We start from the raw sequence: 13,923 nt of genomic DNA, 5'->3' as shown, positions 1-13,923 counted from the left end.
CTGAGTAGGCTCACACAAAAGGCTGATTAAAACTTTATGACAGTCAATAGTCAGTTAATCAAATACACTCCAGTTTCATGAGCAAGAAACTAAAAACAAATCCTGGGTACTTAAATATGGTTTATACAGGAAATGATGCATAAATTTCACATTTAATCCTATTAATGGAGAAAGATTTTTAAATGCAATGATTTATCTGATGGCATAGTCTGTAGACAACTTTGCAAACCTGTCCCCGCTCTATCGATGATTTCTATGTTATGAGCTGGTAAGACCATCATTATAGAATAAATCTGAATGTCCTAGAAGCTTTCCCATTGATTTACTGCATGTCATGGTAAAAAAGCAATGCAAAAAATACACTCAACAGATCAAAAAGCTTTCATATTATGTTCAGAATAAAATATTGTAGCACATTTCCCTTTTAAAATGCTATCAGAGGGCATAAACTCATAGTAATGAAAATGCTCTCATATAAAAGAATTGTATTTTTTCCCAATTTTAACTTTGACCTTTCTGTGATTGAGTTGATTTAGATAGTTGTTCTTATCATTGTCAGTCAAGTTTCATTACGGCTTTTCCTTCTGAGAACATAGCAATAAACAAGAATGATGGGTCAATACCAGCAGAACTCAGTTTCCACTTAAGTTTTTCTGATGTAATAAATTTAATAATATCAAGAAAAATTAACTTTGCAAGATGAGTTCTTAAACTAAGTCAGTAGCTGCGTGGTCAAATAGTTTCACTTACATTCAATTCTATTTTGCATAGTGGTAGTCCCATTTCTTAATCATTGGAATAATTGGACCATCTATCAGCCTGGCAATCCCCTTCCCTCCCAATTTTCTTATGACTTCTTCAATAGAGCTTGAGCTGTCAGAGTCCATGTAGCTTCCCAAGTAACAGTTGAGAATGACTCTATGCTCAAAATAGTTCAAGAGCTGCTGGAACAAAATGACCATCACATTTCTGAATAGGAAATGAGCACATCTGAGTAGGCTTTTATATGCTCCTTGTGAGTCCCTCTTTTACCAATAGTATGTTTTAAAATTCTGACTTATCTAGTCTTGTGATAATTTAAACACAGCCTCATTTTCTAATCTGTCTTCCTTTCCTTTCCTCCCCTTCCCTTTTGCAAAAGTCATAATTTTTGATGTTTATACTAGATGAGTTCAAATCACCAGGACCTGATGGATTACACCCCAGGGTTCTAAAGGAACTGGCAGACGAGATCTCAGAACCACTGAACTATATCTTTCAGAGATCCTGGAGCACTGGGGAACTACCAGAGGACTGGAAAAGAGCTGATGTGGTTCCCATCTTCAAAAAATGGGGGAAAAAACAGATCCAGGAAACTAACAGACCTACCAGCCTGACCTCAATACCAGGAAAGATTCTGGAAAAGATAATCAAGCAACAAATTAGTGAACACCTAGAAGCAAACAAAGTAATAGCCAAAAGCCAGAAATTATGAATGTTCCAACACTGAAAGTTTTTAAGAGGAAATTGGATAACCATTTGTCTGAAATGGTATAGAATTCCCCAATTCCTGTAACTGTTCTTTGTATGTTTTAGCCGCCAGTCACCTAATCCTTTGTTGCTCTTCTCTGCACTCTTTCTAGATTCTCAACATCTTTTTTATATCATCGGTGACCAAAACTGGATGCAGTATTCCAAGTGTGGCCTTACTAAGGCTTTATATAGTGATACTCTTTTGAGCTTCTCCACACTGTTGAGCTTCTCCACACTGGTATCTTCTCTTTTCACACCTGAGAGATGGGCATTTTGGACTCAGCTCCCTGCCAACCATGTCTTTTGCACCAGTCAATTATTACTATTATCAGAAATGGAACTCTTTTATGGTTTTGTATTTTTGTTAGTTTGATTGTGCAACTGCAGGATCTAAGTCCCACACCTTCAGTTTCAATTGATGCTCTGTAAACCGCTTAGGGCAGGGGTCTCCAATCTTGGCAACTTTAAGACTTGTGGACTTTAACTCCCAGGATTCTTCAGCCAGCTTTGCTGGCTGAGGAATTCTGGGAATTGAAGTCCACAAGTCTTAAAGTTGCCAAGATTGGAGACCCCTTGCTTAGAGAGGGCTGTAAAGCACTGTGAAGGGGCATATAAGTCTAAGTGCTATAAATGCTCGTGCTATACTGCCAGGTTGTAGGCCAACTGTATTGATTTCCCTGAGCTACTTTTAATGTTAAAGAATGAACAGCAGGCAGCTCAGAAGACAATGAAAGCCTCTTCTCAATTAAATGAGTTTGCAGCAAACTCCGAAGTGCAGCTCCTCCTGCAGAGGAACCCACGGCAGGCAGAGAGACTCCAAAGGGCGGGAGAGGGCAGTGTAGTCCCCGTTCCTCCACCTGCTGGCAAGAGAAAAAAAAGGCTGTAACAGAAACAGAAGGTTGTTCTGTTGTTCTAACCCGGTGGTGGTGGTGGTGGTGGTGGAAGTAAATACATCTGAGGTTTACAAAATGTAGATCTGACCTAAGCGTAGTACATAAAATTATCTGTTACAATGTCCTGTCAATGAATACTTCAGCTTCAACCACAACACACGAACACACAACGTATGGTAAACTGCTCCAAGCTTGATTGCAGAAAATACGACTTCATTAACAGAATTGTCAATGCCTGGAATGCCCTACCTGACACTGTGGTTTCTTTCCCAAACCCTCAAAACTTTAACCTTAGACTCTCTACTGTTGACCTCACCCCATTCCTAAGAGGTCTTTAAGGGGAGTGCATAAGCGCACCAACATGCCTACCGTCCCTGTCCTAATATTCCCTTGCATTTATATCAAAGGTAGCATTCAACCAGTTCTGACAGGTCCTAGAGAACCGGTAGCGGAAATTTTAAGAGTGGGGAGGGAATGGGGATTTTGCAGTATCCTTCCTCTGCCATGCCCAGAAAGCCACACCCACAGAACCAGTAGTAAAAATTTTTTGAATCCCACCAATGATTTGTATCCATTTCATGTATTCATAATCACGTTTATACATATATCTCTTATCTAATTCATGCTTGACAAAATAAATGAAATAAAATAAATACATAAAATAAAGAAATGTCCAGTGTTAGTAGTTTCCTCCTCCATTAGGAGGAGCCGGTGTGCTGGGAAACTGGTGTGAGCGACGCCAAATCTCTGGGAAATACATATTGCAATGAAGGTAACTTCTTGACAGCCTATTGTTCCTCTCGCCTTTCCTTGCCCCTACTACCAACTCAGAAGGGGAAGGGAGAAGGGGCTGAGCTCGTAACAGACCTGAAACTTATGTCCACCAGTGGCGGATTAAGGCTCACTGGTGCCCTAAGCACTGACAAGCGTTGGTGCCCCCCCCCCTCCTTTGTACATAGTGTACAAATCTTCATTGGTTTTTTTTCTTTCTTTCTCAACTTTGTGGTGCCCCCTTTGGGTCTGGTGCAGTGGTGGGTTGCAGGGGGTACGCCCCGGTATGGGCGTACCAGAGCCAGACCGGCTACCATTCCGGTACGGTGATCCGGAGGGCTCGCCCGCCCGCCCGCCCAAACTCCTTACCTGTGTTTTAAAGCTTCTGCGCTGCCGCGCATGCACATGGCAGGTACAGTGCCTGTGTGACGCTGTGCGAAGCAGCTGGAGTGGAGTATTGCGGAGGCACTAAAACACATGCATGCGCTGTGCGCGTGCGCTGGCCCCGTTCCAACCGTACTGGTTGGAATAGGATATGAAACCCACCACTGGCCTGGTGCCCTAAGTACGTGCTTAATCTACGTAATGCAGGTGTATCCAAACTTGGGAACTTTGAGACTTGTGGACTTCAACTCCCAGAATTCCCCAGCCAGGTTGGCTGGGGAATTCTGGGAGTTGAAGTCCACAAGTCTTAAAGTTCCCAAGTTTGGACACACCTGGCTTAATGGTTAATACACCACTGATCTCCACGAATGGGTCGCTCGGAGTTCCCGCTACTTAGCTCCTAAATCGAGCAGAGATGGAACGCTCCGCACTCCCCAGAACTGGAGCACGTGGGCCTCCAAAGCCAGAAGCGAGCCAGCCCCAAGGCGGGAGGGGCGAGAGAGGCACCCCTGGGCTAAGATCCCCTTCGTGCCAGTCAAAGGTTTTGGGCTTCAGTGCCTTGTTCTCACCCCTCCCCACTCTCGGATGGGGGACGGGGGGGTGGTCGCCAGTAGCTAACTTCCGCGGGCGCCGCCGATGCTTGGCGCTCCCGTCCTTTTCTTTTTCAATCGGCGGCGGCTGGAAGCGCAGAATTCCCGGGGAAACGCCGCATCCCTGCTCTTTGCAAGTCCCAGAATCCCGTCCCGGGTTCACCGAGTTTGACGCATACTTGAAAGGGGGGGGGGGGGGCGCATCGGTCCGAACCGTCTGTCAGCTGTCCGGTTTCGAGCCTCCCCGACCTGGAAGGAGCCCTCCAGATGGGACTACACAATCCCTATAACCCCACGCCGGGCCAATGACGGTTCTCTCTGGAGAAAAACGAAAGGCGATAGGTTGGGAGAAGGTTGGGTCTTTTCCGTTCTTCTGTTGCTCAACCGGCTGATCGGATCTCAATTCCTTCTTTCCTCCCCCCCTTCCTCTCCTCTCTCCACCCGGTTCAGTAGCGATCATTTGAGACTCAGGCTCCTTCCCCTTTAAGAGCTGCGCCTCGGGGTGACGTCTCAACGAACGCAGCTCTTTTGGAATGTATGCAAATGAGCCCTTGTGCCTTCCACCAACGAGAACCCGAGCCCGGTCCCCGGCAGCCAACGGCGTCCAAGCGCTGCTAGGGGGCGGCCAATAGATACAAAGCGCCGGCTCTCACCATATAAGGAGCGTCCTCGCCATAAAAGGCAACATTGTATCGCTTTATATGGGGGAAAGATAGCGGGGGGGGAGGGGGTGCCCCGGGCCGGCGCGGATCCTGACTCCGGTGTGAGGCAGCGGCTAGGAAGGCGGGCGGGCGGAGGCCGGGTACAGGCGAGGGGGCCGGGTCGGAGCAGCCGGCACTCGGGCCCATGGCAGGGCCAGTCTGACCCGACGCGTTAGCCCCACATGGAAGGAAGAGGTGGCGGCACCGGCACTATGTTACCCAGCCAGGCCGGGAACGGCGCTGCCGCCTTGGCCCGGAGCGCGGTCATGGGCATGGCGCGAACCTCCTCCGGGCGGCCAGGTGCCGGGCTTCCCCGCGGGGCGAACGGCGGCGGCGCTGCTGCTGCAGGAGTGCGCGGGCCCGGCAACGGGACGGGCCCTCCCAGCGGACAGGGGACGATCGGCGGTCGCTTCGACCGAGACCGGGATGTAAGCGTGGCGGTGGCGGCCAGCGGCAGCGAAGGCGATTCGGACTCGGCCGAAGATGAGGAGTTGGTGGGCGAGCGCCGCGGCATCAAGCGGACTTTGGGGGACATGGAACTGGGGGTGGGGGGCACTGAAGCGGCGGTCGCGGCGGCAGCGGCCGGGGCTTACGGCGGGGTGAGCGGGGCTGTGAGCGGCGCCAAGCCCGGCAAGAAGACCCGCGGCCGGGTCAAGATCAAGATGGAATTTATCGACAACAAGCTGCGACGTTACACCACCTTCAGCAAGAGGAAGACGGGCATCATGAAGAAGGTAGAGGGCGGTTGGGGCGTGTTGGGGGGGCGGGGAAAGCGGGCTGCCTTCCAGGGTGGCCGTGCAAAAAGACAAGGGTGGCCGGAGAGGGCGATCGGGGTCGATGCGGGGGCTCTGAAAGGGCAGCGGGTCTTTGGCGGGCGAAAGAAAGAAAAGGTGCCGGAGCCCAAAGCTGCTTCTCGGTCGCCAGTTCCCTTAAACGCGGCGTCGGCGGCTGGGATGCCAGAGCGCTCTTTAACCCGCTTAGGAGAACCGCTCTTAACTCCACGTGTCTCTCCTGACATTTGCAGCAACGGCGGCGGCGAGCTTCGACATGCTTGTCCGGTGCAGCGCTGCCTCCCGCTGCCTCTCCCGAAGGATCGGGCTGGTATTGATACCGGAAGGGAAGAGAGACACGGGCCTACCTATCAGCCGCTTTCGCGCCGGAAAGGCACGCCCCATTCCGGGCCGGATTCAGCTCGAGGCAGACCCTCGCGGGGAGTGAGGGAGACCTTTGGTTTAAATACCGCAAAAAGGCGATAAGAGTGACACGACGCCCTCCTTTAGCCCTGGGGGAACCAGGGGTCTCGGTTCCGAGTTCAGCCCGGTTTCGAGTTGGCCTATCCTGCATAAGAACCGAGCTCCCTTGTCGCCTCTCTCCCTGCTCAATCCGGGAAACTTGGGCAAAGCTTTCCGAACGCGGCTGTAGAGACTCGAGTTCCCATTGAGATGTAAGGGTTGTGCTTCTTTCCGAGTATAAAGGGGAAGAATGACCGGCACGTTGGAAATGCAGCAGATCCATCATTCTGTAGGAAGGGAATGAATGTTAAGCATGTGTCCAAACCAGTACCTTCACTGGTTCTATAGAATAGAATACAATTCTTTATTGGGCAAGCTTGATTGGGCACACAAGGAATTTGTCTTTGGTGCATATGCTCTCAATGTACATAAAAGAAAAGATACATTCCTCAAGAATCATAAGGTACTGCACTTAAGGACAGTCAGGGTACAAATAAGCAATAAGGAAACAATAGCAGTATAAATAGTAAGGATACAAGCAACAAAGTTACATTCATGCAGTCATAAGTGGGAGGAGATGGGTGAGAGCGTCAAATGGAATTTCACTGGATTAATGTTGAAGATAACTTTGATCAGACCTGCGCCTTTGTTTTGCTCAAGGAACTACTCCCTGGATCAGAGTGCATAGGATTGCAACCTTAGGTGACTTAAGGAGTTGAAGTTGCAGTGGGTTCCACTTATTATAGCTTATGCTTATGTCAGGATGTATTCCAGTATGTCACTAATAGACTTAAGACTTAACAAATGTACGTAAACAATGATGGCAAACCTATGGCACAAGTGCCAAAGGTGGCCCACAGAGCCTTCTCTGTGGGCATGTGCGCTGTTGCCAGCTGCTCTTATGGTTTCTGGCACGCACATATGCGTAGGCCAGGTGGTCTTCGTGGGCGCCGGAGCACCAGAAAATGGCCTAAAAACTGCCCCCAAAACTGCCAAAAAGCAGGCATGCGTGCGCCAACCAGCTGGTCTTCGAGTTTCTGGTGCTCTGGAGCTCAAGAAGACCAGCTGGTCGGCGCACATGCACATGCCGGAAACCTGAAGACCAGCTGGCTGGTGCTCATATGTGCATCGACCAGCTGGTCTTTGGGTTTCCGGTGCTCTGGTGCACGCATGCACATGCATGCACACACTTTCCAGTTTGAGCACTCTGTGCCGAAAAGGTTTGCCATCACTGTGCCAGAAGTTTCTTTGTCCAGTTTGATAGAAATAGTTTTTGTCAAAAGCATAGCTCTTATTGGAACTAGATAACACTAATATTTAGTGGACTTTTTACTCTTTGATTGGCTAAATGGTCGCCCATAAAACTTTTAGACAACTTTTTTTTAAAAAAAACCTTCAAATATGATCTTGCATTTTCTGGAAGTTTTGGGTTATAGTCCCAATTACTTGTAGCCCATAGACAAACTTCAAGGAATTGACTTTCAGATGTGTTGGACTTTAACTCACCAATGTCTATACTAACATTTCTGAAGTTAATTTTATAAATTGATAGATCAGCATGGACATTGAAGAATGTTGACAGCCTTTGGCAATACTCTGCCTGGCTCAGAACTTTATTAAATAAAAACACTGCTTAGCCTGCTCCTTGCCAGGAATAGCATAAAAAGAATTATGTATGAATATGTATCTCTGTATGCATCCCACAGTAGAATTTGGATCACTTTAATGCTTTAACTGTTTTCTGGGTGCAATTCTAATGAGTTCTGAAAAATCTAGTGTCCAGTGCTTAGTCTGTATTTCTGGGCATTCCTTATTTATACATTTTGGCTCTTACTATTTATAGTGTCATGGAGACAAAATAAGAATGCATAATCTAGGATTGTCCAAAGTTTTTGGTCTTGTGCAAATTTGATTCCTTATACAGTTTAATTATCATTGATATTGGCTTCAGCTAAAACAATCATTGTTTAATTAGGGATTTTTAAACAGTTGGCTGAATTCACTTAATGCCAAGCAGCACAATAATGCCAGGTTTGTTGTTTACAAACCACATTAGTTGAAATCACATTACAGTCTAAATTAAAACCAAATAAAATCATGTTGGTGGGTTGGTGAAAGATACTTTTTTGTGGTTATGAAGCCATTTCCGATTCATACGAAGGCTTCTGCCCTTCTTAGAATTTGGAAAGAGACCATAACACTTTCACTGCCCCCACTGGATGGAGGTGGGGCTCCAGGATCCAACACTGAGCTCCCCATAGTCTCTCTGAACTAGGGTAACCCTGATTTTCCCAATATCATTCCCTCTCATGACATTTGAAAGTTGTTTGGTTGTTGAACTCTGAGTTAGCTTATGTTAGAAGCCAGTGAAAAACATCCATTCCATTTATTTATCAAATTTATGCATATTTCATTGTTTTATCTCTATACCATCCAGAGATGGGTAGTGCATAAATTTGAGAAATAAAATTTGGAAACTAGTAAGATAATTTTTTTAATAATGCTGCATTTACCATTTTGGGCAACCTGGGGATTTTAAAAATCAGCATGCAAATATTTTAAATATTTCATATTGTCTTGTTCATCAAAGCAGCATTGCATGAGCACAGCCACAGTTCTCCAGTTTGAAAACCATCATTTGTGGCTTACCACATATGCAGTTAGCCATTTGGTGTTGTTCAGCAAATTATGTAGTGTGGCAGTTTTCATCTGCTGTGCTGTGGCACATTGGTGTGCTGCAAAAGATATGCAGGTGTGCTGCCTCAGCCAGAAGGCTGTTTCCTGTGACCTCACCAGTGGCAGGTTGCCCCCATGTTTCTTCATAAGTCCCAGCAATCGGTGACATCATGGGACTTCTGGTTTAGTGACACAGAAGTTCCACCTGTCAGTTGTGTAGATGAAAAAGATTGAAAACCTCTGGCATACAGTAGTGTAATATACCAACTCAGCTACAACACATTGTTTATTATAGTGGGTCAAAAAGTCTTTTGCAGATATTTTATCTTGAGTCAATATTGGTCTGTTCAGTACACACAGTTATTCCCCCCGGTTGTGGTGTTGCCAGTCTTAAAATAATGGAGGAGGAGCACATATGCAGCAGCACCTGTTAGTTAGGTCATGATCTTGCATATACCTGTTGCCTGCAGCCTGACTCAAGAAAGGGTGCAAATTTGTAATAATTGGAAGCTTTCTTGCCAGGATGAAGAAAAGACAAATATATGCTTTCTAGTATTGCCCTGAATGACCGACAGTTGGGCGATCTCATGCTGTTGATTAATTTAGCCTTCCAACGTACTTGGGCAGTTTTATTTTAAAAACCGAAACAGTTTCCAAAGCAACTAAAAATGATTAGGCATAGCTAAGACCCTGCCTGCAAGCTTATGATCTAAAAGAGAAAAAAGGAGAGAAGGAAACGAAAATGCAGGCATTATTTCTCAAAATGTTTGTTCAGAGTGAAGACTCAAAACTATTCTTAGAGTCAAATGGAATGGCTGCTATCAAGGTGGCAGGAGCCACAGGGTGGAATAAACTGTAGGAGTGTAAAATTCTCGGCCATACTCTAAAATACTTGGACTTTACCTTTGATTTTGAGGTAAGGGGAAGGGCTGCAGAGTAATGTAAGGTGGGGCAGAATGGATGTGTTGGCAGGGCAGGGATTTTCTGTTTTTTCCCTAGATTATAGTGGAATCTTGCAGGGGTGTGATCTTTGTTTTGAAAATATTATGCCTAATTTAAGTTTTTTGTTTCCTACCTTGAAAAATCAAGGCTGTTAGTTTTCTGCAGTTGAAAATGAGGTTGCAATGTCTGTTGGGCTTTAAATGTGCTCCACTCACATAATCCTGTTACTGTTGCTAAACTTAAGTGGCTTAAATGTAAAACACAGGCTCCCTAACAACTGAGGCTCTTGGATTCCATGAAAAGCATGAACTCTGGACCGTAGACTCGTAATCAAACTTTCCATAGAAAGCATGAATATAACTTTAATGGGATTTCTGGAAAAAAGCAATGCTGGGTGGTAAATGCTTGAGCATCTACATTCGGCTTTGTTTTTCATATTAAGTCATATACAGCCAACAAATGGAATGATGGCTCCATTGATGGCATTCCTGGGTGACTTTGTCTTAGCTCGGAGGCTAAACAGGGTCAGGCCAAATTCTCAGTTTAGAGACGACCTGGGAATATCAGGGTTGTCACTTAGACTGGGAAGCCGGGGCCATCTTGGGAGAAGGCCATGGAAAGCCACTTCCATATTCTGGCCAAGAAAAGTACATGATGTCACCAGAAAAAGAAAAAGAAATGTTTTTATATAGCTATAAATTATATGGCGAATTATAGAAATCACATTGGATTGCAGCAGACAAGGAACAACATATTTGTGCATAGCTGCATAAAGTACTGGGTGATCTATCTGATATGTTCACATTGGCAATTAAACGTTTCTGTAGTGAGCGTGTGGATATTCATCCTTGAAGAAGTAATACCATGAAGAATATGCAGCTTTTTCAGAACCATTCAAGAGCCCATTTTTCCAGAATTCTATGAGGAATGATTTGGTTTAAAAAAACTGGTTTTATGTTTGTGTTCTAAGTGTGCCCTAGGTTTTTATTTATTAGATTTGTGTGCCACCTGTCGTGTCTAGAAACAACTAAGTTGCTATGTACAAGCACATCTCTTGATTTAATTGTGCCTGCTTAGGAAACAGTAACAAGTACATAAAAAGTGATAATATCTCTGCCCAGTATTAGATTCTGGATCTGTATATTTTTACCCCTGCCACAAATATACAGTGACATAGCCACTACCTTATTCCTTTTCAAGGTACACAACATGGAAGGCACAGAACAAAAGGAGAAGTAGTGGACAAAGGAAGTTAAAGCCAAAACATTTTTTAAAAAGGGAAATAACTTTATTTTTTATTTATGCCATCGTTACACCTCTACATCTTTTTGCCTTTGCAAACTCTACCTGCTTCTACTACACTAACAGCATGTATTATTTGTACATTGCCTTTTGCTCTTTAAACATCTTTCTTTTTTAAGACGTCATCAATTCAATTGAGCCAGGATTTTTTGCATTTTCCTCCTGACCCCATTCACCAGAGGTGTCAAACTCGTGTTGTCATACCGTCGTCACATGACGTATCATGACTTTTTCTTTCTTTGCTAAACCGGGCATTGTCATGGCCAGTGCATGATGCATCCGGCCTGTGAGCTATGAGTTTGACACCTTTGTCACTCTTCCCTCAATTCACTTTCTATACGATTCACTCTTTTCTATATGATCCAATCATCTCAACATCTCTCAATATGATTGCTATTTTTTGTATTTAGTCCATATTAGCTCGGCACCCAACCAGTCTTGTTTTACAATACATAATCTTTAAGTAACCCATTCCTGTTGCACTCAACTTTATATTCCTTTTATATTTATGGCTTGCTTCATTGCAATGTCTTATGCCTCACATTTTTACTTCCTTCTCTGGCCTGTATAACAGACCACATAATATACCTTTCTACAATTAATTGTTTGTCTTAGAGTTTGCCTTATGTTTATATGATCTAGTTATTGGAATATAAGCAACAACCTGTTAACTTGCAGATAGGAAATCTCAGCTTATTTGTTTGGGGTCAAACTGAGCTTTGGCTTCACTTGTGACATACTGACCAAAATAGGCCCCAAATTACCAATGCTTCTTTAAGGCTAGTACAGACTTGTTGCACACGGCACAGACACAACTACGGCTGACAACCTAGTGGGCTCTTTTTCTTTTTTCAAATGCAGTGTCAAGGTTTCTTTCAAATGAATATAGTTGAAGAATAAAGTCAAGCCAGTATCCCAATGTCATGTTTCTAAAAGTGCTCAAATAGTTGCATTTCAGAAACTATCATTCCCCTTCTAGTGCATACGGAAGTTTTGCTTTAATGGAAAAACATTGTGAACTTATAATGAATCTCACTTTTGACCTTTACCTCTTGTATAAAGGAGGGGGGGAGGAAAAGGAAAATTATTACTATGTAAACATATACACAGAATGCAAATTTTATGTAACCGATATACACCTGCCTAAGTGGTATTTAAACCAAGAACAGTTACAAACGTTTGAAATACTTTTTTTAAAATCATCTCATGTATTTTTAACTACTCTGAGATAATTTCTGTTTGCATTTAATTTAAATGAATTATAAGTTTGGTAATATTTTATGGGTATTCTCACCAAACTGTTGTTGGGGAGGCTTCCCATTCCCCAAATGACTGTTATAGATAACGTTGGTAATTACAAAATACTAATTTAACTTTGTCAGATTTCTGTAGCAACAATCAGGAGGGAGAGGTACAGTTTAATAGATTAGAGAAAAGTTTCTTGTAACAACACAAGGAGGTCAACTGTTGTGTTACACAGAGTTGCTTTTCTGGATTCCTCTCTGCAAGTTATGTTTACAAAACTCTGCAGTACTAAAATCATGAATTGGGTCCTAATGTCCTGTTTTCTGAAAAGACCTAAACATCAGTGAGTATTATTTTTATTCTAATGCTTTTTAATATTTGGATCATCTTCAACTATTATTTGCACCTAGTATTTGTCTTTGCTTTAAAAAAACAACAACCACCAAACTCCCAAGATTTAGACTGGTGCTATTGGGGGGAAAATGCAGTGTGATTGCAAACCTCCTCCATATATTGTCTCCATTTGAGAAATAGCTTAACAGTCTTGCTTTTCCCATGCTGATTGTATGAAATGAAGAGCATGGCAGCTGTTTCTCTTTGGGACAAAATTGAATAGCTTCTTCCCCCACCCCACCCCCCCAGCTGTCCTGCTTTCTGGGTATATTGCTAGAGCTCCAAGTTCTTATAGTATGTTGCAGTTTAGCTAAGTAAGAATGAAGACCAGTGAAGTTGTTGGATGGGAAGATCTCTGGACAAAACTCTTTTATCTAGTGTCTGGGGAATATTGTAGGATGCTATCAAGCAGGTGTAGGGGTGGTGGGGTGGTAGCAGCTTCTTGCCATTAGTGGAGTTGGCTTTCTAGAAGTTACTGACCATTGTTCAATCATGGGGTCAATGAATTCTAAGAGGTTATAGTTAAATCCAGGGAACAGGGGTTGCTCAGCTTTAGGAGTTCAGTGTAAGATGGGGACCTATTTGACCTGAAAGAGCAGTTTGGTGGGAACCTTTTTGATCTCACCTTTCTCTGGCTCTCCAGGTGGCAGCAACTGTGAAGAAGATGCAGTGATGTATAAAGCATCTAGAATAGCAGTGGCGATCATTTTTGAGCCATTTGTATCTTGCATGCCTTACTCAGAGACATTGGTTATGTCACAATTCAATTACTGCAGTATGCCCCAGGTGGAGCTGTCCCTGAAGAGTAACCAGAATGCAGTGTCTAGGTTTCTAATCAATAGATAATATTGGGATTACAGGGTGTATTGAATGTTTTGTACTGGAAGCCAGTTGCTTTCCAGAGCAATTCAAAGTGTGGGTTAGTGCCATTACAGATAATCCTCGATGACCACAATAGGGACTGGAAAATTTGTTAAGCAGAACAGTTGTTAATGAGGCCATCATGATTTTGTGAGCACACCTGATTTTTACAATCTTTTTTTGCTGCTGTTAAACAAATGCTCATAGTTGTTAAGTGTGACATCACATGGCTATAATTTGTGACATCCTCCTGGCTTCCCCAGTAACGTTACTTGTTGGAAGCTGGCTAAGAAGGTCAAAAAAAGAGATTACATGACCAAAGGAAGCTGCAACCATTATACATGTGTGACCGTGGAGATCCAATAGTCAAAAGTGTGAGGACAGGTCATAACTACCATTTTCAGTGCCAGTGTAACTTTGA

General features: G+C 44.0%; 1 protein-coding gene across 3 annotated transcripts in view; it reads left to right on the top strand.

The window, feature by feature from the left end:
• Nucleotides 1-4,931: 4,931 nt before the first annotated feature.
• Nucleotides 4,932-13,923, top strand: part of SRF (serum response factor) — a 100,284-nt gene continuing 91,292 nt past the window's right edge. For 2 of the 3 annotated variants that reach the window (XM_081944752.1, XM_081944751.1), the window contains exon 1: nucleotides 4,932-5,585. In XM_081944752.1, coding sequence (XP_081800878.1) covers nucleotides 5,034-5,585 — 552 coding nt within the window. In that variant the 5' untranslated portion in view covers nucleotides 4,932-5,033. The remainder of the gene's footprint in view (nucleotides 5,586-13,923) is intronic. The other variant, XM_081944753.1, reaches the window with a different exon arrangement.

This window comes from Natrix helvetica (assembly GCF_964273705.1).
Source record: "Natrix helvetica genome assembly, chromosome: 2".
In the NCBI taxonomy this organism is placed as follows: Eukaryota; Metazoa; Chordata; class Lepidosauria; order Squamata; family Natricidae; genus Natrix; species Natrix helvetica.
This window is presented reverse-complemented; position numbering and strand designations above follow the sequence as displayed.